The 27,992-nt window shown below is 34.8% G+C and overlaps 1 protein-coding gene across 3 annotated transcripts; it reads right to left on the bottom strand.

The window, feature by feature from the left end:
• Nucleotides 1-932: 932 nt before the first annotated feature.
• Nucleotides 933-27,623, bottom strand: EMB3012 (embryo defective 3012). 3 transcript variants are annotated; one of them, XR_014347917.1, is made up of 36 exons: nucleotides 27,086-27,623; nucleotides 25,932-26,197; nucleotides 25,450-25,616; nucleotides 25,061-25,277; nucleotides 23,354-23,700; nucleotides 21,019-21,198; nucleotides 20,226-20,364; nucleotides 19,966-20,114; nucleotides 18,826-18,937; nucleotides 18,156-18,721; nucleotides 17,924-18,047; nucleotides 17,501-17,778; nucleotides 17,009-17,119; nucleotides 16,473-16,535; nucleotides 14,972-15,163; nucleotides 14,217-14,276; nucleotides 14,082-14,150; nucleotides 13,660-13,806; nucleotides 13,450-13,569; nucleotides 13,097-13,216; nucleotides 12,122-12,277; nucleotides 11,947-12,009; nucleotides 11,717-11,850; nucleotides 7,702-8,116; nucleotides 6,742-6,838; nucleotides 6,526-6,638; nucleotides 6,282-6,353; nucleotides 5,420-5,495; nucleotides 5,060-5,167; nucleotides 4,767-4,975; nucleotides 3,671-3,754; nucleotides 3,356-3,575; nucleotides 3,080-3,146; nucleotides 2,102-2,193; nucleotides 1,612-1,672; nucleotides 933-1,505 (listed from the first exon to the last, which is right to left on the bottom strand). XR_014347917.1 is itself a non-coding variant. In XM_082900757.1 (36 exons), exons 1-36 carry the CDS (start codon nucleotides 27,262-27,264, stop codon nucleotides 1,147-1,149), a joined length of 5,865 nt encoding a protein of 1,954 aa, XP_082756883.1. In that variant the 5' UTR covers nucleotides 27,265-27,623; the 3' UTR covers nucleotides 933-1,146. The 3 variants fall into 3 exon arrangements, 1 of the variants encoding a protein (XP_082756883.1); XM_082900757.1 differs by having other exon boundaries at nucleotides 4,767-4,908; XR_014347916.1 differs by lacking the exon at nucleotides 3,080-3,146 and having other exon boundaries at nucleotides 4,767-4,908.
• Nucleotides 27,624-27,992: the final 369 nt, after the last annotated feature.

Raw genomic sequence — 27,992 nt, 5'->3', positions numbered from 1 at the left:
TATTAGATGTACACAAAATAGTAATCATATATCAATATCTACGCCTACTATTAACATCAAATTTAATTGTAAAGATGGACTTTATCATGATCGAACTACTGTAATGGTTGAAAACCTTCAATATGCTTTTAATGTAGTTATTTTAAAACACAATAATACACGTTTGTAGTCAATCAAATAAAAAACCTGACATGATTTTGCAACCCTTTAGTGGACAATAAAAACAGACTAATGCTATATGCACCAATTAGTGCACTGACTAATGTGTCAAACGAGGATAATGATGATTTATAATCACTTTTTAACTAAAATAGTTACCCCAGACGAGGCCTAAGTGGCACTGAATTACGATTCCATGAAATGAATCGTTCTTTCCGACTACTGTTGTTGGAAATTTGTGATGCCTACTACGTGTGATTCCACGAACCAATCCTGACTGTTTAATTTTGGACTTCTTACGCATGATGTGACTTGAATTCTTCCCTGAGTCTCAACAACGGCGTTTTTTCATCCACAGTGCTATTACTTGAAAATTATTACAATTTCATGGTAAAGATTATGATTTTAATAATTAATACTTGTAAAACTTATCACTTATCTAATTATTTTTTTGAATTTAACCTGAACTGAAATTTCCCCTTTTTTCCATTGCGGTATTTTTTTAATTTTATTTATTACAATTATGTGATTAGTTCTGGGAAATTAACCAACAAGCTTGGCAGTTAGTACTTCAGTTTACTATATATGCCAAAAGCAATTAAGACCTGTTTTTTTTAATCGAAATTAAGAACTGGTTTAGACATGATGTTTATTACATGCACTAGTTAAGACCTAACAGGGTTAAAAAAACTTAACCCAGTGAGTTTTCTCTAATTTTTTTTCCTTTGAAAATTTCACAACCATTCGTCACTGATCTTAAACGTGGGCCAAAATGATCAAGAAACCTAGTTATTTTATTTTATTTTCGCATGCCAGGCAGACAGGTGTGTGCAAGAGAGAATTTGTTAACATGTATTGCACAACAAACTCGCGCCGAAATGATTGATAAATTAAATTACAACAAAACATATCAAAATTTCTAGAAGGCATGTTGCTAAAGAGAGGGTCTATCTAAACTTGATGATACAGAAATGTCCCTGCAAAAATCTAGTAAGTGTTCTGTGGATTAAACCTCCTCCTCCCTTCTCGTCTATAGTATGGAGTTTCATCAATCGTCCGCCTCACGTATTCTATGAAAGGCTGAGGCGTCCGAGGAGACTGTTCATTCACAACAGCAGGAATACTACTACGATCAGGTGTAACCGGACCAGCAATATTTGGTGTGGCAGGCACAGTGTACGGCCGAGATCGACCTGGTTTGTCCAGGTAGCAAATGAAGATTGCCACTGTCAATACCAAAAGGGTGATGCACCCGAGTATGCTCGCCCATAAGGTAATATTACTAGTCATTGCTGATGCTGATTTCCCTCCAGGTTCATAATCAACATCAATTTCCACTCTTTGACCTGTAAAATAGACACCTAAATCACACAAAACTTGTGGAAACGATTTTCTGATTGACGGTAAAGAAAAGTGGAGTTGAATTATAAGGGTGTGGGGAAAAATGCACACCATTGGCTGGGAGTGTGATGATCACTTTATCTGTGAACTTTTGAGCCCGAATCACTTTGACCTGAAGAAACAAATAAAAAGTAGGATGAATCTGAATTATTTACGACCATAGCCGGCATTATGATGTTTCATTTAACATAACTTAGAAACTCTTGCATTCTATATCTCAAAGGTTGAAACGAATCTCATAGCTTCAGTTTTCTTGAACAAATAATTCTTCTTTCTTTTACACATCACTAATTTAAATTATTTATGTAAATATGATTCAGTTTCATTTTTTTTGCATTTCCCTATTAAACAAGTTCAAACTTACTCCCCCTTCTGGATCACATTTCAACCAATGCGAAAGGACATTCCAAACCACTTCTAAGGATCCAACTTTTTTTTTTTTGGGGAACTACTTTAAAGGATCTAACTCAATAGACAAATTTGTTAACTAATCTAGTAACTTACATTATAAGTATCTAATAAAACAAGGCACACTTTTCACCTCATATTGTGCACGCCCTCCAATCCCAAAATCTTCTCTATGGGTGAGATTGATCATCAGTTGATCCCAGTCGTGCCACTGGACTTCAACATCTACATCAGAAAGTAATGGAGGGTAATATACTGAAGGCAGCACCAAAAATCGATACAATTCATACCAACAATAATATTGTCATAATTACACTGTTGGTGGTACACTAAAAGGAAGTTGGTTACAGATACTATCAAACAAAAAAAGATACAAGACTCATAACTCCTCTTGCATCTCATTGAACAGAACCTCGAGTGGTTTCATTTTAAGAACTTGGGTAAATTATAAAAGAAAATGGCAAAAAAGGGGGAGGTGAACTGGTTGTGACTGTAGATTATGTATTTTCTGAACAGGTAGAGCACTGTATGACAATGACAACGCCAGAGACATGCCATCCTTCAATTTATTTTAGATATTAGCATATTCCCTTAAAAAGATTGGCTTCCCCTACATACGACAATCCCAAAATGGGCACTTACAAAACTCCCATCTCATTTGATTTCCAATTAGATTCAATATATTACCTTCTGTGTCCATTTAGGGCAAACTCTTGACAGGGAAGGACCAAATGTTGGATGAGTGGCAGGGCTGGGTAACAACCACTGGCATTATTTGCATTAAAAGACCGCTTTCAGATTTGAGCTTAAATTTTTCCCCTCGAGAACCAGTTCTTTACCATTGCACCCAAGCACTTGGTCCATAAATTAACAATTATCACATTGTTCATGGTAGAAAAAAATAAACCCAGACATCGAATAGCTCATTGGATCGGGAAATATTTTTACTTGGAAACTTATTGGGCAAATCCTAGAAATATAATAGTAAAGGTATTTCTATAGAAAGCATGTTTGGGAGGGATTAACAGCGCCATTCTTTCTGTTTCATCCCTATTATTAGTCTCTATAAGCAACATCAATGAGAAAAGAAGGTAAAAGTTTCACTCTTTACCTGTATTCCCTACAATAGTTATAATACTACGGTTAGAGTCTGGTGTCAGATATAACCGCATTGAATTCTGAAACAGAAAACAATTCCAACATTATACTCTGCTTAGAATATCTCTACTTTGAATTCTGCTCAATGGCTCAAAAGGATCCAACTATAATAAATCAGTTTTTTCTAAATAACTCAAATTGCTACAAATGCTGAAAAGAGCTAATGTGATCAGCAAATATTTATGCAAATAAATAGACCACAGGAAATATGCATGCGGAACTTTATTACCTTGTCCATTTCTAAAATGGAAAACCCTCCAACAAAGAGGGCAGAAGCAGATGCAGACCCAGAGATATGATTGGCTCCTCTTAACAAAACATGGATAGAAACAGATAAATCCTGTCTCATGTCTTTTGACTTGGGAATAGAATGTACTAAATGCTCCGGAGAGTAAGGGAAGAAGAGGCAATATGAATTTCCAGAGAGATCCTTCCATGGCTTTGCATATCTATAATCCACAAGAATGAAAGCAACATTGAAGGATGAAACTGTAGATTAGTTGTTTCGTGCAAAACAAGAGCAAAGAGCAAGACAGGAACAAACCCGACAAAAGGTGGGTCCACTCTACAGTCATACAGGACTTGCACGTCGTTCAGAGGAGCTTCAGACTTGTGGTAATGATCATCACTTTCACAATAAAACAAATAGATCAATTAGAAGAAAAAATACCTTTGTACGTTATTTAATAGTGATGGGCTGCCAAACATATACAGGTTAACAACACATAATGAAAGAAGATACAAGCAATGGAGATCAAATCCATTGAGAGAAACTATCAAAATGAAATAGAACCATCCAAAAAACTAAAAATTTGCAATAATAGAAATGAAATCTCAAACAATATAAGATTAAAGGTGATACTGAAACGGATACTGAAACATTTTCATCAGAATTTTTCATTTTATTTTTCTTACAGTGTAACAAGTGCCAAATAATCCTGTACACACTAAGTGATTATCAAATTTCTTCCTAGTCTCTTAATTCCCACCCCTCCCAACTCTTTGCAGGGAGTTGATGCAATGTTCCTCACGATGAAAACATGCAAAATTTTCTTTTCTCATTTTGCATTTGTTTGTACAAGCTTCCAAGAGATTCTGTATCATTTTTGCAAGCCGCCAATTGAACAATAAACAACTTCGTATATAAGGATTTCAGACAAATCGACAATGAAATAGCAATGTATACACTCACGAAAAGAAAAATGCTTTAAACAAGTTTTCGTATAACTTTTGGAAAGGAAACCTAATTGAAACACCACTGGAAAAGTTGTAGACGGTTTGATTAGCAATTAAGGAAGCAGACAAGCTATTTTCACAAAGTCGATGACTCAAATACTACAATGTCAAGGCAGAGAAATTTCTACGCAAGAATTTTTAAGGTAGCAGCACATAAGAGAAAAGAAAAGGTTTGAATTGAACATGCTCAATTAAGAAATTCTCAAGGCAGAACCTTTATTTTGAGTATGTAAATTCTACAAGTTCATTTGTCTTCCAAAGACACGAATTCCAGAAATTATAGACAATGTATGATCAAAATGAAATCCAGGGAAATAATCTTAATATCATTAGCTTTCAAGCAATGGACATAAAGATGTGCTAAATTCTAGTTGCTGTCAAGACAAAAAGGCCAATTTACAAACCTGAACCTCACAGGGAAGCTATATCCTTTTGCTGGGATGGGAACATTTGTTAACATCTCTTTGGGAGCATCAATAAACACAATAGTCCCTTTCAACACTGTAACTGCTGTTTGCAGTTTCAAACTTGAATTTTTAAAGATCACTGTTCGAAGAAATGAGTTCCAGGCAAGGTAAATCAGCACCATTATATTCAAGCCAGTCAAATCATGCTAAAAAGTACAGAGACAAGAAATCCATTAAAATAGTTTACTGAAAATCTAAAACAGCAAAGGGGAAAATGTTTTGCTCAATACCTCGAGTAGTACCTTCCCCAATGGCTTCAGCTTTTCCAGACATCATGTCCACATATATAACACTTTCATTGGCACTCAACCAACGGCCAAACACTAGATCATTTAATCCTACCATACAAAAGGAAAATGGAAAAGTAACAATTAACTTAAAGCTCCACTTTGTCTTCAGAAACAAAAAAAAAAATAGCATTTGAATTATTCATCAATTTCAGACTAAGATTTCTACTTGACAGATACAATTAGTATGGCTTTTTAAACATTAATTCAATGTTGTCTTTTAGATCTAGATTTCCAAAATGGATTTGTGAGTTTTAGTTGTGACCAACTGAAAATTAATGTAAAATTTTATCATACACCAACCTTCTACACTGAAGTTGAGCTGACTTCCAAGGCGGAGGACTGGATTCTGAGGGTATAAATGAGAACCAACTGAAATCTGAAGAAATTCACAATTTAACAGTGATTTTAAATTGCAAAGAGAACTACATAAAAAATACCAGAAAAGACTTGCACTGAAAGCAGAATAAAAAAATTAAAAAATTGAGGACTTATTTAAACATAATCTAGAATTATTATGAACTCATTGGAACAGAGAGAAAATCATAAATAAGCTAACATGCAGCCCAAACTAAAATTATCCATGTAAAACAATCTCAGAAAAAGAGAACTGAGTGATTCAAAAATAAATTTCTTAGAAGGTTTTAATTTATAATTGCAACAAATAAGTATATCAGCCATTAGATCTGGCTTCAACATTCACTTATAGAATTCCAAACCTCTATCGCTTGCTGCTTGTGTCATCTAGCACAAACAGAAGCCTCTCCTTACACATTCAACTGTATTGTCCTCAACAATATCCTAGTTCTAGACATCTAGCGTCTGGTGCTAATCTTGCACCACTATGCAGGTGTCTGCAAACAATCAAAAAAGTCAAATGCATGTATGGGTGCATACATGTGTGTGCATGTTTATGGTGAGCAAAGAAAAATGCTACAAAGAGAGAAGGGTTTTTAAGTAAAAATGACTGGACTAGTGTTTTGAACAATTTCTAGAATTACTGCAGTTTATAGAGGCAAACTATTTTCAGGACATAATCATGCAAAAGTAAACATTTTCCTGCAGTTTTCTTGTACAATTTCAACACTCTAATATCCTATGAAAGAAAGGAATATCTGCTTTTAAAGGAACATATTTCCAGGATTTGAAGAGGATTAGCCGTTACCATAATGTAGTCCGACTTCTGCAGATTACTGTTGAATGATACTCGCACAAGAGCTCTACCATGTCGCACTGCCTTCAATCAGGAATAAGAATGCAGGAGTGAGAGTTATGGTATGGCCAGGCAAAAGATGGTTAGAAACATAGCTAAGACTATGTAGGTGCAATATATTTGTGCAGAAGATGGGAGTGTCCACATGAAAATAATCTGACCAAACAGAAACATAAAAACAATAGACATCACAAACCTTAAGTTGGATATTCCCATTGCCATCACTAGTAACATTAATGGAGACAATATCAGGATAGTTAGTCTCAGCATTAAAGAGAATGGCATTATGAGCCTCATGGAAAGGGATTCCTGTTTGAGAGCAAATTGATGAGAATACAGCATCAGTCTATCAGATGCCACCATGAATGTGCAGACTAATAATTGATAAATCACATTAATAAAAGCTAGTTACCTAGGATATCGTAATAGCTTATTGGAAGATCAAGTTCAGCACCAACAGCAAGATCAATTCTGTGAACGTCCTTGGTGGTTATTCTTATTTGAGACACCTTAATCACAAAATAAAACAGACCAGTGCATTAGTAAGTTTTTTTTTGGAACAGGTGCATTAGTAAGTTATTAAGCATTGAAAAAGTGTCAAAAATATATATATGCAGATGTCAAAAAGGTAAACATGTAAAAGCACAAGGATCAGTCCAGATCCAGATAACTACACATAAATACTACAAATAACTAGCTTCAGACAAGCCACCAAACAAGTCTAAATTTTCTTAATTCCATGTGTGACGTCTCACGTGATAAAGAACCAATACAACCCTCCTATGTTGTCTGCCTAAACTTCATTTCATTCTGCAATGTATCTGTATATTTGAAAAACCAAAGCCATATTTTTATGACTGGTTGCCCTCCTTTGTTTCCTGAGATACCATAAACAACCAGTTCATAATTATTGATCAGATCTCCAACTTGCCAATCAAAATTGTATCTGTAGATGAAACTAACTGATTTTACCAGCCCAACTTCAATAGAGTGGACCTGACAATTTTATATTGGACCAACATTTCTTAACCATATACTATCTCCAATAGCTATTCAGATCCAATATAACATAAAATATATATATATATATAAAAATTACGCTGCAGTTTTAGGCTTACAAGGTTAGTAGCCTTGCAAAAAAATTTAACTAAAATGATCCTGTATTTCTTAAATAAGAACCCCCTTCATTAAAGAATGTTAGTGACAAACATTGAAAGTCAGATTTTATCCTCAGATAAACCTCTAAATAAGTTTAAAATTTGAAGTGTTGGAAGGACAAATCTTTGTAGACAGGTCTAATATAAGAAAATAGTTAATGTTCAACACATATGCAATATCATAGCAATACATGAATAACATGACATGTTTATACCTCCGCAACCCTAATGCAAGACGCAACTTCAAGTCTTCCAGTTGACCTATCTTCTGCCTGAATGCATGCAAGATTATTACTCTCCATCGTTCTTATTCTATCCCCATCTATTGATATAGCATCTTTCTGCACCTCTTCGTTCTTTCCACCATATTGTCTCAACAAAGAATAAGATATTGTTCCTTTGTGACTCTGAGCATCGTATTGGCTGTATGAACTCAAAGATGAAGGCAAAAGATTTGATGAAGTGTAATGAGGAGGAAGGATCCAAGTCATTGGTGCTCCAAGAGCAAGAGGAAGATCAGGTACCACCCATAAAGATGTAGATGCAGTGTAAGACATTGACTGTGAGAATGAACCAGAAGAAATAAAATCACAAGAGAATGATACTGCAACTTCTGTTCTGCCGGAAGATCTGAAATGGAGTCATAAATGTTGATGAAATCAAATAACATGAATATGGAAGAAAAGTAGTAACCAGTATACACTAGATGACAAAATAATTTAGCTTGGACTGCAACAAAATTCGAGTGAAGAAGCTGCACAAGTGACGATCCCAATGAAATATGTACAAGTGAGATACAACATCTTTTGGCAGTACTATATAACATCTATCAACAAATATGAGCATGCTCACTCCGCTCGTCTCTTATGTGTTTGCACTAATGCTATATAACATCTATGTTTTTTTTTTTTTTTTTTTTTTTAAAAATCAGCAGTGCTATATAACATCTTTCAACAAAAATGAGCATCCTTGCTCCCCTCCTCTCTTCTCAGTGGACAGGCAGAAAAAAGTATGAAAATTATGATATTGGGAGAAATCTCACCCTACAGATCATAGCTTCAAAGAAAGTTTATTGTACAATGTTGCTCTGGGGTCATTGAAAGTGTAATGTCTAGACTCTAAACTTCAGATAAAATTCAAATTGAGAGACATCAAGAATTCTCTTCATTACTTAGATTCATGGACCCATTTCAATTTAAATGAATCTCTCCTTTATTGTTATCAAGTACTGATTCATTTTCATCATAACCTTCACAAACTTGATGAATTTCTAAGGCTTGATGTCATAAAATGCTCCTCATTATACAACAGCTCTCAAAATGAGCTCAAAGGAAGCTAATAAATAATTTCTTTCCACAATCATCCAAGTTCTCCCCATTAGCTAGATAAGCCTAATATAGAAAATTTCTGAAAAGGTACAAAAAATTAACAGTCAACCCCCACCCTTGGGAGCAGTGTTATTAAAGACAATAGGCACACTAAGGTGCCAAGGTCTCCTGGGGCCTAGGCTCAAGCCGCAAGGCGAGACGCAGGCTTCACCGAAGTGAGGCGCACCTTGTACGAAAAAAAAAAAAAAAAAAATTAATATAAGTAAATAATTTAGAGTTCAACATAAGCAAAATGAAATGTTAAACATTTAGTGTTCTTCAGATATTAGGAATTAGGGCTAATTTTTTTTCTATAATTGATTTGGTATTGAATGCCCGATGTATTGGCATCTGTAATAAGAGTAGAAATCTTCTGTAACTTCACCATTTTAAATCAATGGTCAAATTTTAAACAAAACCAATTAAAGCTACAATAAAAAAAGCGCTCAAGACACAAGCCTTGGGCCTTATTGTGCCTTCGACCAGTTAGGCACTTAATCGAAATCGCCTAGCCTGGAACACTACGAGGTGCAAGCCGTAGGCCTGGATGGGACTTGGACCTAGGCGCACACCTAGCCGCAACTTTAATAACACTGCTTGGGAGAATGGAAAAAAGAAAAAAGTTACATCATAGTGATAAGAAAAACATATTTCAGTATTTTAGGGAAACAAATGACTAAGATCAATAATAATGGATGAATGACAGAACTATAAGTTCAATTTATAGCTCCATAAAATCCTCAAGTGGATCTAAGTAAAAGCTCACTTTCTGCTTGCAAGAAATAGTCTGGCTTTTGTTGAATATAGAAATTAGAATATATAAAATCTTTTTATTTTTAGTATTATGTATATAATGTGTAATTGTGTCAATCACTGATTTAGTATTATTTTCTTATTTATATCGTTTCCTAAATTATATCTTGAATCTATTATATATACATGGCATCTACCTCATTCATGGAAAAAATCAAATAATTTTTTTCATTCTTTTTGGTATCAAAGCTAGATTAAGTACCTAGTAATTTTGCTTCACCGGCGAGCGGCAGCCTTGCTTTGGCCGCCTGCCAAACCTCAACCCATTCCACTGCCATAATTTCTTTTAATATCACTTCGTCCTGATCTCTTCCTCTATCTACTAGTTTATTCATATCTCAAATATCTTTATCATATTTTTTTTTTTACTCACAATCCATTTTTTTGTGTGCTTCTGTTCCACTTTGTCTTTCCCTCTATTTCAACCTCAAATAAGTTTTTATCTTCAAACCTATTTGAGTTTAAGGAAAGGTATTATACATATATCATGGTGAGCATAGTGATATACCATGTGAACCACCTAAGCCGCCCCATCGGGCCCACAACCCAAGTTGCCCCCACCTAAGTTGCCCCCCTGGTGCACCACCTAAGCCGCCCTCCTGGCGCATTATCTAATAAGTTGTCAGCCGCCCCTTTGCGCACTCAGTCATCTATTGCCATCAACGTTCAGTACCATGTCATAAGTTATGTATGTGTCACACTTACTAGTTCAACATCTAGTTCTCTACATCTGTCCGACATAACCCCTTTAAACTGTCTCGACATTGATTCCGGTTAGTCTCTACAACGGTCCGACATGACCCCTTAAACTATCCCGATATTGATTTCAGTTTGTTCCTACAACGGTCTGGCATGACCCCGTAAACTATCCCGACATTGATTCCAATCAATTCCCACAACAGTCCAGCATGACCTTAAATTGTCCCGACATTAGTTCCGACCAGTTTCTACAACGGTCCGACTCGACCATAAACTATCTCCCGACATTAGCTCCGGCCTATGATGTCGACCAAGGTCTTGTTAGCTGCCGACCATGGTGTTTCATGGCCATAGATGTTTCGGCAGCTCTTCTAGAGCAGTTCAGTCCCTGTTTTTTTTCCTTTTTCTAGAGTGTAGTGCTGATGTATTAAGCACTTTTTAGCATTTTTTATCTAGTGGACTACCAAATTTGTTCGGTAACATTTATTTGGACTAGCCGTTTAATTTTTTTCGGCTTCTTTCAGTCATCCATTGGCAAGATACGATTGTTGAATATCTTCACACCAGCTTGAAGGGGTGTGAAGATAATATGTGATTGAGTCAATCACTGATTTAGTATTGTTTCCTTATTTATATCGTTTCCTAAATTGTATCATGAGTTTATTATATATACATAACCTTTACCTTATTCATGAGAAAAGCCAAACAATTCTTTTCATTCTTTTGTTTTTGGTTGGGAAATTTTGGGAGGTGGCAACTTTTGGGTTTGTTTGAACTTTGAAGTCATCCACAAGCATTATAAATGCCAAATAACCCTAAAATTCCTAGGTTAATTTGATACCTTAGCTTTATTTTCCCCTTAAGGGACTCAATTTTTGTATTCTTTGCATCATCTTGATACTTTTCTTATAAAGTTTGTTTATTTACGAAACCAAATCAAGCCTTAAGTCTCATCAAATGGAGTTGGTTACATGAATCCTTCTTCTCCACACGGCTCTATCAAAGGCCATTTCGTTAGTCAAATTAAGTAGATTCATATCTCTATTAACTACGCTAGTCAACGTCAATCTATGTCTACCCCGTCTCCTAGCACTTCCATCTACCGTCACTGTATCACATCTCTTTACTACTGCCTCAGTTGGTTTCCGTTGAAGATAGGTTGAAAATTACATACAGGCATTCAATATTCAATTGTAAAGTGAAATGTGTATCGATCCATGGTGCAAGAGAACTTGTTTCATTGGTTCAAATTTTAATGAAAGCTTCCAAACCGCAAAAATGTTGCACAATCTATTTCTCAAGAATCATATTGACCCAGTAAATGACAATATGCTTGTACAACTAAGCATACCTTCCATATAACACTTCAATAAAACCAAGGTCTTTCTCATCCAAATTGCTGGTGGATGTAATTTCCTTCAGTCTAGCAGTTGGGATCCCATACTTGTCATCATGTAAGTGCTCTGCAACTTTGAAAATCAATACCTAAACAAGGGAAACAGGAAATAACCAGCTATTTTCATGTATATAACAAATTGAGAAATCACAAGCAGTTAAAATAAAAATAGCAGATGACCTTACCTTTTCATCATCTATAGTCCACTGGTAATTCTTGCAGAGCTCATAAAAGGAAAACAAATTTCCCTGTAAATATCAATGGTTAGTGAACATTTTACAAGGAGACAGGAGATAGGTGAAACTGAAAAAAGAATATACATATATATATATATATATATATGTATTAGTAAGTTCTTGCCTCAGAAAAATAAGGAAATATTGGCATCTCACGACCAACAGCTAGCTGGTCACTCTGTACATTCAATTTCACAGAAGAAGGGATCCCAACTCTGACTTGGCCATGTGCCTGACAAATCATGATATCTCCATTGCCATACACTGTCGCAACTACAGTCTGAATATAACAAACATATAGTATTAAGCTACAATGTTACAGTAACTCGCAAAAGATGCAAAGCAATAAATTTCAAAAGCCAATTTATTTCCCTCCAAGTTATAGATAGATCGTGCTGGCAAGTGGTTAGGAAGGACTGGGATCAAGAGGATCCTAAAATAGCCAACCTGAAACAGACCAATTTATTTGCAGGGAAAGTGTTCATAGATGGTCTATTTAAAAATCATTTCAAAATTGTCAAAACTTCTAACCAAATCAAGTTTAAAAAAAAAATGAAGTCGGTATCAAGTTGGCAGGCCCGATAAAATAGTTAGCTTCTCCTGTTAGTAATCACTTTGATATGACTTACCCAAACTAACCCCCTTAACAAAATGCCAAGTTAGCCCATTTAGTTCAGTTAGGTTGGTCAGTCTGGGTCCAATATTTGGCAGCTCTACTTGGAGCCTGAATAAACTCCCCATTGATGGGATTGAATGAGAAGGGTTTTGACGAACAGAATGTCCCTTTTCAGAATCAAATTGATGCCATTGATTGAAAGTAGAGAGAACGGATAACAATCCACAACGACAGAACAAAGAAACCTGAAAATACATTTAGAAGTACCAAACAAACTAGTTCTCAGGCAGCCTCAATGGGGGAGTTGGTGTGTATTGATTCGAGGAAAAGAACCAGAGAACACAACCATAACTATGACTTTCACGTAAGGACACTTCAGAAAAAAAAAAATACTTGTAATGTAACCAATGTTTAATGTTTAATGCTCTACATATGTGATCCTAAATGATCCAGTTTAAGTCTCAACTTGAGATCAAGTCTTACAGTATTTCCAGGTGAAACTGCAGACAGTCGTCCTGAAGATCTGTGAATTGTTGCAGTCCCATCTTCAATACTAGCATACTCCACATAGGCACCAATGGTTGGGCCTCCTCTCACAGTAAGCTGAATGAAGGAAAAATTAAACATTACAATATCAAGTCACTCAGGAAAAATAAGGTATTAATAATATTATTTGTATTAAGAAAATAAAAAGAAAAATAAATGGCTATTCATTATAAAGAATGCTATAGTTCAAACGCAACTTTAGGACTCTTTTGACCACTTACTAGTTTTGTTTGAATGTGTAGTTTAAAAGGAAAAGATGAAAAAAAATGGAGGAAATATTTGGAACATACCACATAGGAAGCACCTGGTACCAAAAAAATATCACTAGGATGAAGTGTAGGTGGTGCGTAGACTTCAACCTTAATGGGCTGACTCAATATTTCTTGCCCAGATTGTTGTCGTGCACTGACCTAAATTCCAAAATCCAGATTAATATTTGCCAGCACAGTGCAATTTTAAAAATTAACATTTATTTACAAAAGGAAAAATCAGTAACTCACATAAAGAGTGGTAACCCCAATATGTCTAGCCCGAATTATGAAATTTTGTGCCTTCACATATCCATCAATAAGACTTGGGAAATCATCACTGTCTACAAGCTCCACTACATGATCCTCAATATGGACACGAATACTCATGTAAATGTACTGCAACAAAGATTATTAATCATGGAACCTCTCAGTGTTAGAGAAGAGATTTATTTTTGTTTTAAAGGAATATCAGTTAGATCTTTAATAATAGAATAAGAAAGAAATGTTAAGCTCCATAACACAGGGATTCCATTAGTCACATGAAAGCCAGTGAATCGATTCAACTGGTACAAAACAGAGTAAATATATCACTTCTGGTAATAAAATTCATGCATTAAAGAAAACAAAATCAAAAAAATATATTCTGAAAGATAATTTATGGATCTTCGAACCTGGGAAGAGCTAAAAGTACTTCCATCATCAATTCCAGCCAAAAAATCAACAGACTGCAAACTTCCTTCCTGCAAACATCGTGGTAAGCATATAACAACAGTAAAAGAGAAAACAAATCACCCAGTGACCCATACCATAAGGCTTAACTCTTCCGGTGAAGTGATCTTAATCCAGTCCACCTCGGCAACTTGAACCTGTAGGCAAAAATAAAAATGGAGACACATTATATGCTTTAATTAGAAAATCTAGAAACATTTGACCTCTGTGATCCTCAGAAGTTAGGAAGATTCTTACTGGCAGAGAAAAATCAGATCAGATTACTCAAATAGTTTGTCATATAATAAGCCAGTCAATTGGTAAAACTCAAGCACTTTTTTCCCAAAAAAAAAAATTTAAAAATGGGGGATCTAACCTTTTGATAATATACTGTAATGCTAAAAAAGTTGTCCTCAAACTTTGAAAATTAAGAAACAAATCCTTGCTTTTGATTAGAAATTGCATTTATTTTGACGTATAAACCATAAATAACTGGAAATCAAGGTAACAGCAAAGTATCACAACACAATCTTTTTTATAATGTCATATTTGCTTTGACCCAACATTGTATAATATTGTTTCCTTTGGGCTAGGCTCGCATGGGTTTAAATGTGTTGTACAATGATGGTCCACAGCTCACACCAATGAGTCATTTGACACATACTTCACCAGGCACGTGGGACTCTGTAATCTTATATCTTAACCTCCTGATTTTCTATCCTCAATACAAGCAATAGAAATTAGAATTGCAAATCTGTAATCATGTAAGAAGCAAAACTAAAAGGAAATTTTTGACAGATTCTAATGGGTGGACAAATCACGCAAAGAAAACATAAAAAATGGGAAAGATTACCACAGAAGCAGCAGCAAGTGGAGGTGAAAGTCCAATGTCATAAACAGTAACAAGTGCAGTTCCCAACCCTTTAGGAGCCAGTACTAACTGCGAGCATTGTAAACTTGATGGTGGCTGAATCACTTCTACAACTTGAGAATTATTAACAACAGCATCCAAAAAACAGCTTCCTCCAGTGATTGAGAGATTTAGCTGGAAAAGAAAAAAGCATCTCATATGAGAAGCCCAAGTATTGGGTGATAAAACCAAAATGTGCCGATGTCTTTTTACAGTTGAACAGCATTGGACATCTAAAACTTATCTTTTCAGAAACACCAAAAAGTATGTGTATTTCAATACTGGAACTCCAATGTAAAACGGATGGTCTTCATAACTCGTTAAGTTTAAAAGTCATCTAAAGATGTTAAAGAGATCTTTACTACTGACTTTTTATTTTTAGCTCAAAGGGAAGGTTTGTGAATCTTCCTTTTCTTTTGGTAGATTTCATAGAAGAGCTCAGTCTTGTTGATAGCTTTTTATCTTGACATTGCAAACATCTAGTGTACAGAAGTTGTGGCCCCCTTTGGCATCTTTAATGGATTCTTCCTTTGCTTATCCAAAAATTAAAAAGTCATCTAAGTTATTAAATAACTAATTGATGAATGAAACATCCAATATATAAGTGGTTCATAATGTTTACTTTTGAACAGTTGTCCCTACTCTCTGGAAACTAAAAAATATAGAATATAGGAGCCACTGTTTGGTCACATCATAGAATATCATTTTATTAAGTGCAAAACTGTGGTTTTGAGCTTGAGGACAACCACTTCAATTTACTAGAGGAAAATTTGCGGAAGGTATTCTGAATATGGTTTTTATCCAGCATTAAATTTATTTATTTTTTTTCATAAGCTTTATCCAGGGATCAATTTGAACATCTTTAGCACAATTAGGTTTAAATATGCTCATCATCATGCGAAGGAACCATCTAGTAGTCTTGCCACTTGGTCGATAACATATTTGTATTTCATTTATATTTTAGCAGGCCCATGAATAATTTCTGCAGCTTCATTTTTCAAACCAAAAAGCCCTAGGCAGCAAACAAGTTCAATCCTAGTTAAGGCTTGAACATTAATGATGAAATTCAGTAACAAATATTGTCATCATATGGTCTACCAGTGTGCATGACACAGACTAATAACCAGAATTTATCACCGCATTATTGCAATAAGTTGATTGAGCTAAAACTATATCCAGACTTTGATCTGGTCATGATAAGACAAGATGCAAACAGATAAAATACAAAACAATGCCACTGCTAAAATCATAACTTTTAGGCTTTACCCACATTGTTCCCTCTCACATAGGTGGACCCCACATGAGAAAGGAGGCTGTGGAATCTGGATGCAGCCATAACGGTTGTGGATTTAGCAATCTCCTAAACACTACTAAAGAAGTGCATCATTCTCATGGCACCTTTACTGGCCAGACAAAGATTAACATATAATAGCATCAAGGTTACCTGAGCATCATTACTGAAGAATAACAAACTGAATTCCGGGTTGACTCTTAGAGTAGAAACTAGCTGCATTTCAAACAGCACTATGAGCAGAAAAATAAAACCAAAGAAGTCAAATAAAATAAGCAGTACAAATAACCAACCAGATAAACCATGAACCTCAAGCAACTAAGGTAAAAAAAAAAAAAAATCCTTTAGTTTTTATTGCAAAACAATATTCCACTTTCAACAGAAAATGAAAAACAAGAAAAGGGGGAACAACTGCAAATGTGTTTAGGAGTTTGTTTCTGGAAATGCAAGTGCAAAGATTATGACCCATTATCAAGAAGCAAACTACCTCCATTGTTACACTAGCATTCAAATATTTTCTCCAAGGAAAAAGAACACTAGAAAACAATTCTCATATTTATTCACCTTTTTGTTTTGGTTTTTTTTTTTTTTTTTTTTTTTTTTTTGCAAAGTTACAGACATTCATACTATTAAGTGCAACCAAACAGGCCCCAAGAATCTGCATAGAAATTAAATAATAAACAACATACCTGTAAACGTACAGCATCTGTAAGATTACTCTCCAAGTTTTCAAATGGTACAGTAGAATGATCATCAACCATGTTATCAGAAAACCCAAAAACAGTAGCACGAACAATGCACTGAGAAGTCAAAATGAAATGCATTAAAAGTTAAAATATTAACATTTCAGCTCACATCCAATGTCAAGAAAGCATGAAAGATAGCAATTTAAATATAACATCTTTACAAGAAGGGCCTAGAAGCAAAGAAGAAGCACTAGATTATCAAATTATCAGTTCTTCTAATAGAATTTTGGACAGCATTACATCATTTTTTTTCCCCTTAATTCATTAGAAGACACAGATATTCACAAAATCAACGATATTAAGGTACTGCAATGCCAAGGTCCAGCCTCTCACCTAAAGACCCAAAGGGAAAAATTACATATCATAAAAAACCTAAACCCTGATTAAATAAAATGATATAAAATAAATTTAAACATATCAAAGTTTTGGCAGTACCAATCCTGACGCATTCTGCAATAACAAAAACCTCTCCCAGCTGGATTTGGATGTTGCTAAATCATAGGCATCACCCCAAGATGCCAAACCATCACAATTGCTGAGTTCCCAACTTAAATGGAGAGCAGATGAGTTTCCAAAAGCTTTTCCAGAATCACTTATACCTACTGAAGATACTCGAATAGTGCGCCCATTTGCTACAGTGATAGGAGTAGCACGCACTCGCCCTTGACCACGGTCGGCTTGAATTGTACTCCAAATAACATCAAGTTTATTCGCTAAAAGCTTGGAATAAATTTATTCAAATAAGAGAACAATTATTTCCAACAAATTAAAATAAGATTCATATCATTGATTTGAAAGACAGTAAGATTAAAAGAATATGCCTGCATCCAGATTGATGAAAGGGTATCATCCTCATACCAGGTTCATCAGCTATTAGTACAATAGTGGAAGGAAAGCTGCATCTAAGCGACAGTCCCACTTCTGCTACAGCAGGCAGAGGATGGTCATCTCCAACCAAGTTTCCACGTTTGAAAACAATTCTCTGGGTTATTACATATTTGAAACAAAAGAAAAACATCCTTCATGATTATGTTAAATCAAGTATATTACTGTATAAGACAAAGAAAGCCAGGTAAGTGCAAAAACTTACGAAGGTTCCCAGTTTTTGGCATGAAATTCTGTAAGGACTAGAAAAACTGGTAGATATTTGATGGACAACAACGCCATCTTTAAAAAGAGTATGTTCTACTAGAGTTTCCACAGTTTGAATGAACTTAACACCTTGGCCCCACCGGTCTGGTCCTCCACGAAGCATAACATCCAAATGTGTGCCAGGGACAAGATATAAGTCCTCCAAATTTCCCAGCTGATTATTGGCTTCAGCTTGAGCCAAATCAAACCAGTAACCACCAAATTGATTTCCGTCACCTACCTGATGCACAAGAAGTGATGGATATGCTGCAATGCGCAAGGAGGCTTTCAAAATAACCGGCCCACTAAAAGAATGATCAAAGTGTTGATATTCCTTAGACAGCGTTGCATGTAACATAGTGTGACCAGAACTAGAAGCATAAACATAGGTCCACGCACATGGAGGGCCATATAGCATGTCAACGACAAACGACTCTCCAGTCACATTGACAATTGTGAAGGATTCACTTCCAGTTTTCCACTTCACAGAGGAACTAAAAGCATCACATCTATAAAAGTAGGCACCTGCATTGCTAAAGTGACATCAACAAAGAAAATAACAAAAAAAATTTACTTAAAAAAAATTACAACAAAAGAAATGATCCAGAATATCTGGAGTACGGCATCACCATTCAATGCTTTCATTGTCACAGCAGCTTGAAGATGTGACCCCACAGTGGTCTCTACTGGAAAGTTCGGCAACACAACCATAGAAGAAGGGATGGAAACCTCAATGATCACCTATACATAAAATACAATTATGAATACGTAAAATAAAAAGGGGAGGGGGTGCTGAGGAAAATTGGAAGCCATTTGAAGAAGTGCATAACATTTAAACAGGCGCAATATCTGAGATTCATAATGTCTGGAATACTTAGATTTCCAAGCTCAGAAACTGCACCAGTTTAAAAAGGACCTCTTCTGGGACACTGGAGCCAACAAAGATGCATGAAGTAAAATTCAGAAACTTTTCTCTATAATGTCTCATAGGATGTTTTCATCTTATTTGAATATCCATCCATACAGCCAGTTAGCAGCTACATGCAAGCAGTTCACCAGTTATCCAAAATGGTAGAAGATACATAATGATGCTGCATCATCATTCTTGGAACAGGAAAAAGAAAATATTCAGACCAACATTTATTTGAAAATTTGTTATCAAGAAATGCTTTGTGGGGACATCGGTGGCATGGTGATTGGTGAGTCGATAGCAAAGGGCATATTACACAGGCCATCCAAAAATTGAACACCGAGTCACAAAATCTCAGAAGATGTATTACCATTCTTAATATGAATTTGAACTTGGAATGGAAAATTTCCCAAGGAAAAAAGAAGTGCACACTAAAAGTAATTCAGCTCAAAAATAGATTTTCTTCGTATCAACATATAGTTTTAATATGAATTATATTAAACAGAAATCATAAATTTTATTTTTTTAATTAAAATGAAAACAAGTACACCTTAATCATTTTAAGTTTAGAATGTCTAAAACCAAATTAATCGACAAGGTTTTGAATTTTGAGTTAAGTAATGTCTTAGGTGAACTGAGGAAGCAATCAATCAAATTACTAAGAAGTTTCAAGGAACTTTAAAATCATAGGATTGAATGCAATAGAAATTGTCCTCAACAACAAAATATTGCTTTTGGGGCAGAACAAAGCTCAAGAATCCGCTTCACTGATCTCAACAATTAGAAACTACATGTCTAATAGGATGAGAAACAAACATGAGCAAGCAATATACTTTATCCGTGTGTCATTACTCATTACCTCATCGTAATTGAATGGATCAAAATTGGATACTACTTTGATGGTAGCTTTACCAGGCTTTTTTGCCTGCACAACCCCATAGGCAGATACTGATACAATACCCATGTCTGTGGAAAACCATTTATAGTCGCTGGACACTTTTGCACAACCTAAAATATCCAATGCCATCAAATGTCCATAGGAATTGTCAGAAGTCAGTTATCTCCTCACAACAATCAAAAAAAACCTAGGTAGAACAAAATACTTTAAAAGGCTGCTACCTCCTGTTGCCTTTAGTTCCAACTCCTGATAGACAGTGGGGGCCCAAGGAAGGAGAATACTTTGAGTTACAACATCTGTACTGTCGATAATGAATTTCACTTGATCGCAGACCATAATTTCTTGCACAACCTTGAGGACCTGTACGAAAATATCATCAATACTGTGACAAGTTTAGATGCATATCTCTGCTTGCAAAGCAGTCACCGCCTAAGAAGCACGGACACGGACGCAAATGCGGACACAGATGCAGACATCGGACATGGCAATTTCAAAAAAATTGTGACACGGACACGGCAGGAACACAACAATAAAATATTTTTTCATATATTTTTATCTGCTAGCTAGATTAATATTGCATCCACAAACAATCAATATTAACAAAAACAAACTCTAATTCTATTTTTTTATTTAAAAAAAACACTTTTAAATTAATACTTACAGTTTATATCTTGTTTTATGGATGATCTATTAATTAATTAAATATAAGAAAATAATAATAAACATTCAATACTCAATCCCCAGTGTGTCCCCAAAGTATTCCAGGTGTGTCCCCTAAAAATAAAATAATTAAATAATGGGACACATCATGTAGTGTGTCCCATACGTGTCCCCGAAGTGTCCGTGTGTCCAACACGGATACGTCACTTGTTTTGAAGTGTCGGTGCTTCATAGGTCACCGCCAAAGACAATGGACGGATGATTATTGTGAAAATTAATAATAATAATAATAATGCAAAAGGTAGCATAAATTATTTTCCCCTAAGAAATAATAATAAATAAGAAAAGTATCACCTCCTTTGTTCCATCTACCCCAGTACTATACGTTAAAGTTGCCGTCAGCTTTCCTAGTCCATATGAAGTTGCTTCTAAGATTCTAGAATTGGACAACGCATGTTTAACAGCAATATCATCTGAAATTGGGAGAGTATTCCAGAAACCGGACTGATCGTCATGCAACTTAACATCATCATTCTGCAAAGAAAGAAATTCTGAGCGAAAGGAAACCAAAAAAATAACTGGTAAGGGATCAAATGAACAATAAGAATGTACAATGGTAATGAATGACATTAAATTCACAAGTTAACCACACTGAAAAAGTAAGATAAGATAACAAATAAAGAAAAGACGACTACATCAAACGAATCTTTAAATAAATGGAATGACAAATATAGAAAATGATTGCCAAACCCAATGTGTGAGCTTCATTGCTTTCTTTCAGAATGTTGTGGACAAATCCATGCAAGTCTATATTTTCCTAATCAAATATAACTCAATATAACCATGGAAATTGGTTACTCTTTTTGGATCCAATAGATGTAGCTTAGAAGAAGTAACACAAAAGTGCTGCAAAAATATGAAGGATCTCTAAAAAATAAATAAATAAAATCTTCTTTTGAAAATTGACTAACTCAAGGACTAGTTCAACAACCCAAGGTGTTAGTCTTGTTGAATTACTTTAACTCCCAACAAAAATGATTTATAAACACACAAATCTACCCTTTTGTTTCTACATTTGCCATTTACCTTCTATCATAATTACTCTCCTGTCCTTAACAATTTCAATCAATTATATAGAGAGTATATAGACTATATATCTTACACTAATGATGAATTAAAAATAATCTTTGTTCCACCATACATATATATGAAATACCATCCTTATATAAATAAAATTACCATTATGTTATCAAGTTGCCATTAGTTTACCTCCTTTTTGAATTAATTTTTCTTTCATCGCATTTTAATAAATATTAAGACCAGCACATTGCTTTAATGCCAAAGAATACCATGTTTGCTAAAATTTGAAGTAAAGTAATATCTGAATAACATTTTCTATTTAAATGACAAGAAATTTGTGAATATAGAAATAATAATACAGACTTAGTGCATGGGGAGAGATACCTTTACATCCAATGTAAAACCTTTTTAGTCTTACATTACGTCGTTTCATAACTTTTTGCTAGATTCATATTTCATAAAATAAAACCGGTCATTCATGCATGCCAAATTTTAGGTTGATCAGAGATTAAAAGTTCTCTTATTATTCTCTTATTATCTAGATAGACCACCAAGTTAGAGTCATATTCTATTAAACAATACCAACATATATATATATATAGATAGTTCATGATTTCTAATTGACCTAAATTTGGCAAACAAGATTAAAATAGGAGGAACATGTAATCTAACGATCAATTTTATTTATTTATTTTTTGATCAGCTAATCTCATGATTAATTTTATGAAAAATATGAATTTGATAAAAAGTTATACACTAGGTGGTATAATTAGGAAACCTAAATAATTCTTCATCAATAATTAGGAAACCTAAAAATTATAAATCCATGTTACCTCTATAGTTTTTTACCATTATCAATGCAGAGTAGAATTATTTATACTCCCTCTGTCCCAAAATATTAGTCCCTTTTGAAGAATTTAACTTTTTTTGGTAATACAATTATTATACTTCAAAAATATTAACTTTCCAAAACTACCCATTGGTAGTACAATTATTACACTTCAAATAATGTTAATGAATTTAAAATAAGGGAAAAAAAGGAAATTCATGTTGTTTTAGTCCTCAATTTTTTAAAATGGACTAATATTTTGGAACAATAAAAAATGGAATAACGGACTAATATTTTGGGCTAGAGGGAGTATTGCTTTTATACCATTCCTTTATGGAAACTATATTTATTGGATGAAGGTGGTATTATGCACTCATTTATTCAATTCCGCTATCCTAAAAATATATTTGTGTGTATTCCTTCACTATAAATGTATAAGTTACTCATGAATAATATATATTTAAAAAAATGTCTTCAAGATTTTTAAAGCAACACACGACCATAAGTACAAGTTTATAAATATGTGATGCATAAATGTGATTAATGTTGATAATTAATTATTTATTTCCCAATTTTATAGTTGGTGTCATTAAAATAAGTAGAATACATGTACTCTATGATTGTGAAAAAATAGTTTAGTACAAATTTTTGCTATTAATAGCACCCATAGTAATTGCACACACGTGCAAGGATACACATTTTTGTTTATCCAAAATTTCTAGACCTTCTTTTACATATGTAGCATTTGAAAAGGTAAAAGCAAAAACATGCACAGGTTACCTCCGTAATATAGATTTCTTTTGCACCAGGTCCTCGTGGGAAAACCTTCATGAGAATAAGATAATTTCTGCCAGAAACAACATACCAACGTGACACAGATGGAATAGGGTTTGTTTCATCAATGGGATCACCATAATGAGACAGAGGTAACATGTATAGATGTAAAGTATCAGGTACAACAACATGGAGAGATGACATTTGTGTGTGACCAGCAACCCTGGTATCCTCAACAATGACAGATGTAACCCCTAAGCTCAGTGCATGAGCAAAACCCATCATTGTGTCCACTTGAGCAACCGAAGAGTTCAAAACAGACCACCAGTGGAAAGGAGATGGTAAAGTTACCACTGCACAAGCCAATGAAAAATGAAATATTTATTAGAAATTAACCAATAAAAGTTACAGAACTAAAGTAGTTCAGACAGTGTCTGATGAGGAAAATATAAGAATGGAACTATAGTTTTGATGAAAAACAACTTGATGTTCAAGTCAGCCAATCATATGTGGCTTTTCTTTATGCATTAATAAATTTTGAATTCCCCTACCCAACCCAAAAAGAATAAGAAAATTAAGAAAAAGAATAAAATGGAGAAGAGATGCAGCTTCGAATTTCCTGTCAATGAGGAGATTGTCCTCCTAAGAATCCCATGGTTCTCGCATTCGTCAAGTTAAAAATGGTCTGCCTACTGAATATATCTACATATCCACTGAAATTTTACACCAGGGGATGTAAGCATGACCAGAACTTCCCTCAAGAAACCACATCTCCAACAGACCCAGGCCCCTGGAACTCATGTGCCCAAAAAGTCACCTTCCACCACACAACGAGAGAAACTCAATGTAGCTACCTTCCAAAGACTTTCCTAACTGGACCTTTTTCCAACAGATCAGAGAAAAAACATATTACATTGCCACCACAATCTCAAAATTGCAGCCACCAAGTCAGCCCCTATTCCCAACAGCTCAATTTTAGATTGATTATATCCACCAGTAGCCATCTCCATGAAGAAGGAAGCACCAAAATACAGCTTTTAACAGAACACTGAGTGCCAATCTCCAAAGACCACGAAAATGGCAACCCTTTAAAGTCCTTAGAAAAAACCATTAAGAGAGAGAGAGAGAGAATTTAGGGTCATATGAAACACATAAGACCAGCCATTACCTCATCCATCTCAAAACCAATCATCATGATAGAAATTGAATATCCTACCACCACAATCAAGAGTAACTGTCAAAACACCATCACTCTCCAAGACCACCATAACCACCAATCTCTCTTCTATTCCCACTGCCTCTCAACCAAACTCCCCACATTTGATATCCTGTGGTTAAGGGTATCACCTTTGACAATAAAAGAAAAATACACACAGTAAGGAAAAGGGATTTGAAAAGTTTTTGGAAAAAAAAAGGGGGATAAAGTAAAAGCACTCCCCAAAACCATGTCACCTTCAATTCAATGAAAAAGAATTTCCAACAGTCTATTGAGAAGTGGAACGTTGCTAACTAACTTCAAATGGAAAGAATATTATTTCGCATCTATAATTTGCGATGTAGAAGTGAGTACTGTAAAATCAATATATTTTTTCTATCACACATGGCCTCTATGCTGGAGGCAGAGTTGTCAAACCTGACAGTTGGCATTACAATAGATAAATAGAAAGAAATTTGCTTATAGAAATTTTTATTGAAGGATTCATAGTAGAAGACCTTGAGGAATATTCCCACGAATAACTTTAAGACAATAATGAACAGTAGCACCAATAAGCACAAATACGGGCGAGGGGGGATCGAGAGACATGGCTTCTGCTACAGTTAAAACAATCTTATCTGCCATGTGTTCAAATTGTGGCTCAAGCAAATGCACAGAAACAATCTCATGGCCAATTCCAGTTCCTTTTACCACATACAAATCTGAAAATACACCCTGTAACATGAAAAGAGCAATATTTAGATATGGAAACACCATCCTGTCGCTCACTACAACCACATGATGATATATTACCAGCAAACTGACATTATCTTCTTCTTTTTATGTAAGTAACAGTCTATATATATTATATCAAAAAGGCACAAAAAAGAGGGACCCACAGACTTACACTATCTTCAAGTTTTGTTTGGATATCTAAGTCACCACATAATCCTCCACAGTCACTCAGAGGAGAGTCCTTTAGAGGAACATGAACAAGGTGATGAGGCAATCCATTAGCTTCAGGCATAAGATGCCACATAAACTGTAAGCCCACTAATGATGAAAATACATTTTCTGCAACACAGTCCAAGAAAATTAAAATTTATGAACAGACACACAGAGTCACAAAGAATAAACAACAGAAAGAATGTGAATACAGTTTTCAACAAGCATACAGCATAAGCATCTAGAGAGAATGAAAACAAGAAAAAAATAATAATAATAATAGGAGATAATTGGAAAACTTACAAGAAAGTTAAACAATTAGTAAACCACTTTCTCACAGGCAAAAGGTAAACCATTTTCTTACAGGAAAAAGTAAATTAACAAAGAAATAACAATTTCAACGTCCTCAAGCTAAAAATATAAACTTCAGCATCTCATCATTACCTTCATCATCAAAGGCACGGACATGGAGAGTAGCAAGCCCATCTAAGTCAAGTTTGATGGAGTTATGAAATATCTGGATCCTGGAGAAGTTGTCAATGTAAACTTTGCACCGAATTACCATCCCAGTATGTACATCAGTGGCATAAACAGCAGTCTCCTTTCGACCACTGTATGGAGCAATTGACCTCAGCCGGGCACTAGTTGAGCAGTGACCACTTGAATTGAATTCAGGCAGAACAGATAAAATGTCATGATGATCCCATGACCTGCCAAGAAAAATAAGTACTAAGTACCACCCAAGATAATAATAACAGTAACAGACCAACAGTAGTAATAACAACAACACTAAGGGCATCTCCAATCCTTATCCTTTACTCATATCAAATTTTAAATTTGATTAAAAAAGCTCAAAATCTCTTTCCACTCCATTACTCAACTCATACCCGAATGAGTTTTACTCAAAATTTGACCCAAATCAAGGGAGACACTTTTTTTAACTCAACTTTCTAAAGACAATTTACAATTGTGCCACTTACCAAACTTTTACTCAAATTTAGACTCAAAGAGAACCGTCAATCCCCTACAATTTATTATTTATTTTTTTGATAAATAAAGAGTAAATTTATTAGGAAAAGAGCATCAAGACAATGCAACAATTACAACCAGCAGCACCGACACCTACATCTATACGTGCAAAGAATCAATAAAATCCATAACAGAAAACAAATCCGGAGTCGCACTGCCCAAAACCCAATTAAACCACCATAAATATATCCTTCAAACGAGGAATCGAGCCCTCTACCCCTTGAAAAATCAGCCGATTATGCTCCAGCAAACCATCCACATCAAACACAGTGGCGCAAGATGCCAAGCCTTCCGCGTTTCTTCCCCACCCAGCACACCCTCCAACTTCACAATACATCCACCACACACCCCGGTTGCACCCAATCCAAACCAAACATCCCCTACAATTATGCATCAACATACGGAAGGAAAAGAGAACAAAGTAAAACTCTATTGGGACTGGTATCAAACATAGTCAACTACATATATATGTGTGCCAATATGTGTACAGATTCTACCCTCTGCATTCAATTATAATTTTAACATCATCAAACTCGAGAGCATGAATTAAACAGAGAACGAATGTTTACCATTTGAAGCAACCATCACTTCCTTGGAGCCTATACTCCACAAAATGAGTCATCTTCGGTGGCAACAATATGTTCACATCAGCTATGTGCGGACCGGACACCGAATGCAACGACGATGCAACACTCACCACAAGCACATTCAGTACAACCACCACAACCAGTGAAGCGAAGCGCAACATTCTCAAGTGCCGATTGTCGGAGAAGATGATCGGAGAGTTCACAGTTACTTATCAAGTGAAGCTTTCCATGAGAAAGAGAGAGTTGAGTTTGATCGGAGAATGCGAAAACTATCAGAACTAGGGTTTTGGGGAGGGTTTTGGGGGGAGATTAGATGAGATGAGCTGGTTTTGAGTTGAGAGCTCTGGTTTGGTTTGGGACTGACCGACGGACGAGTCGAGCTATGGAGCGGGACGCGTGGCGGTGAGTGATTGGGTTGGCGTTGCACAACATGGGCCAGGGTTTCAGGGTTTGCTTCAAGGGGTTTATAACAAACGAACACGACAAACAACAAAATCGAAATACGATCGCGACTGTCGCTGTTGGCGTTTTTTTTTTTTTTTTTTTTTAAATAATTACATTGATGTCTATTATATAAAATTTTAAACTCACGCTATTTTCTTCTTATTTATTTTTTAAAATACTAAAGTTTTAAATTTTTTTAATTTAATTTTTTTTAAATTAAAAAAAAAAATCATATTTTTTTTTAATAAATATTTTTAAAATTTTAAGTAATTTTTTTACTTTTTAAATACATCTTACTTAGTTGTATCTAAAAAATAAAATATTTTAAAAAATTAATAAATACACAATAATACAAAAAATATACTGAATTGTCATATTTTATATTATATTTATTGAATTTTCTAAATATTTTTTTCAAAAATATTATATTTTTTAAGTGTATTTA

The sequence above is a fragment of the Camellia sinensis genome, chromosome 1 (assembly GCF_055761805.1).
Source record: "Camellia sinensis isolate YWXY chromosome 1, ASM5576180v1, whole genome shotgun sequence".
NCBI classification, from domain to species: Eukaryota; Viridiplantae; Streptophyta; class Magnoliopsida; order Ericales; family Theaceae; genus Camellia; species Camellia sinensis.
The sequence above is the reverse complement of the archived record's forward strand: the minus strand, read 5'-3'. Positions and strand labels throughout refer to the sequence as shown.

Excerpts from the sequence above, each read along its gene's own strand:
- EMB3012 (XM_082900757.1), bottom strand. The coding sequence starts at position 27,264 with ATGTTGCGCTTCGCTTCACTGGTTGTGGTGGTTGTACTGAATGTGCTT. Across the intron at positions 12,010-12,121 it reads TATTTCCTTATTTTTCTGAG|GGAAATTTGTTTTCCTTTTA; the intron begins GCAAGAACTTAC and ends TGATATTTACAG. Across the intron at positions 3,576-3,670 it reads GTGGACCCACCTTTTGTCGG|ATATGCAAAGCCATGGAAGG; the intron begins GTTTGTTCCTGT and ends TGTGGATTATAG.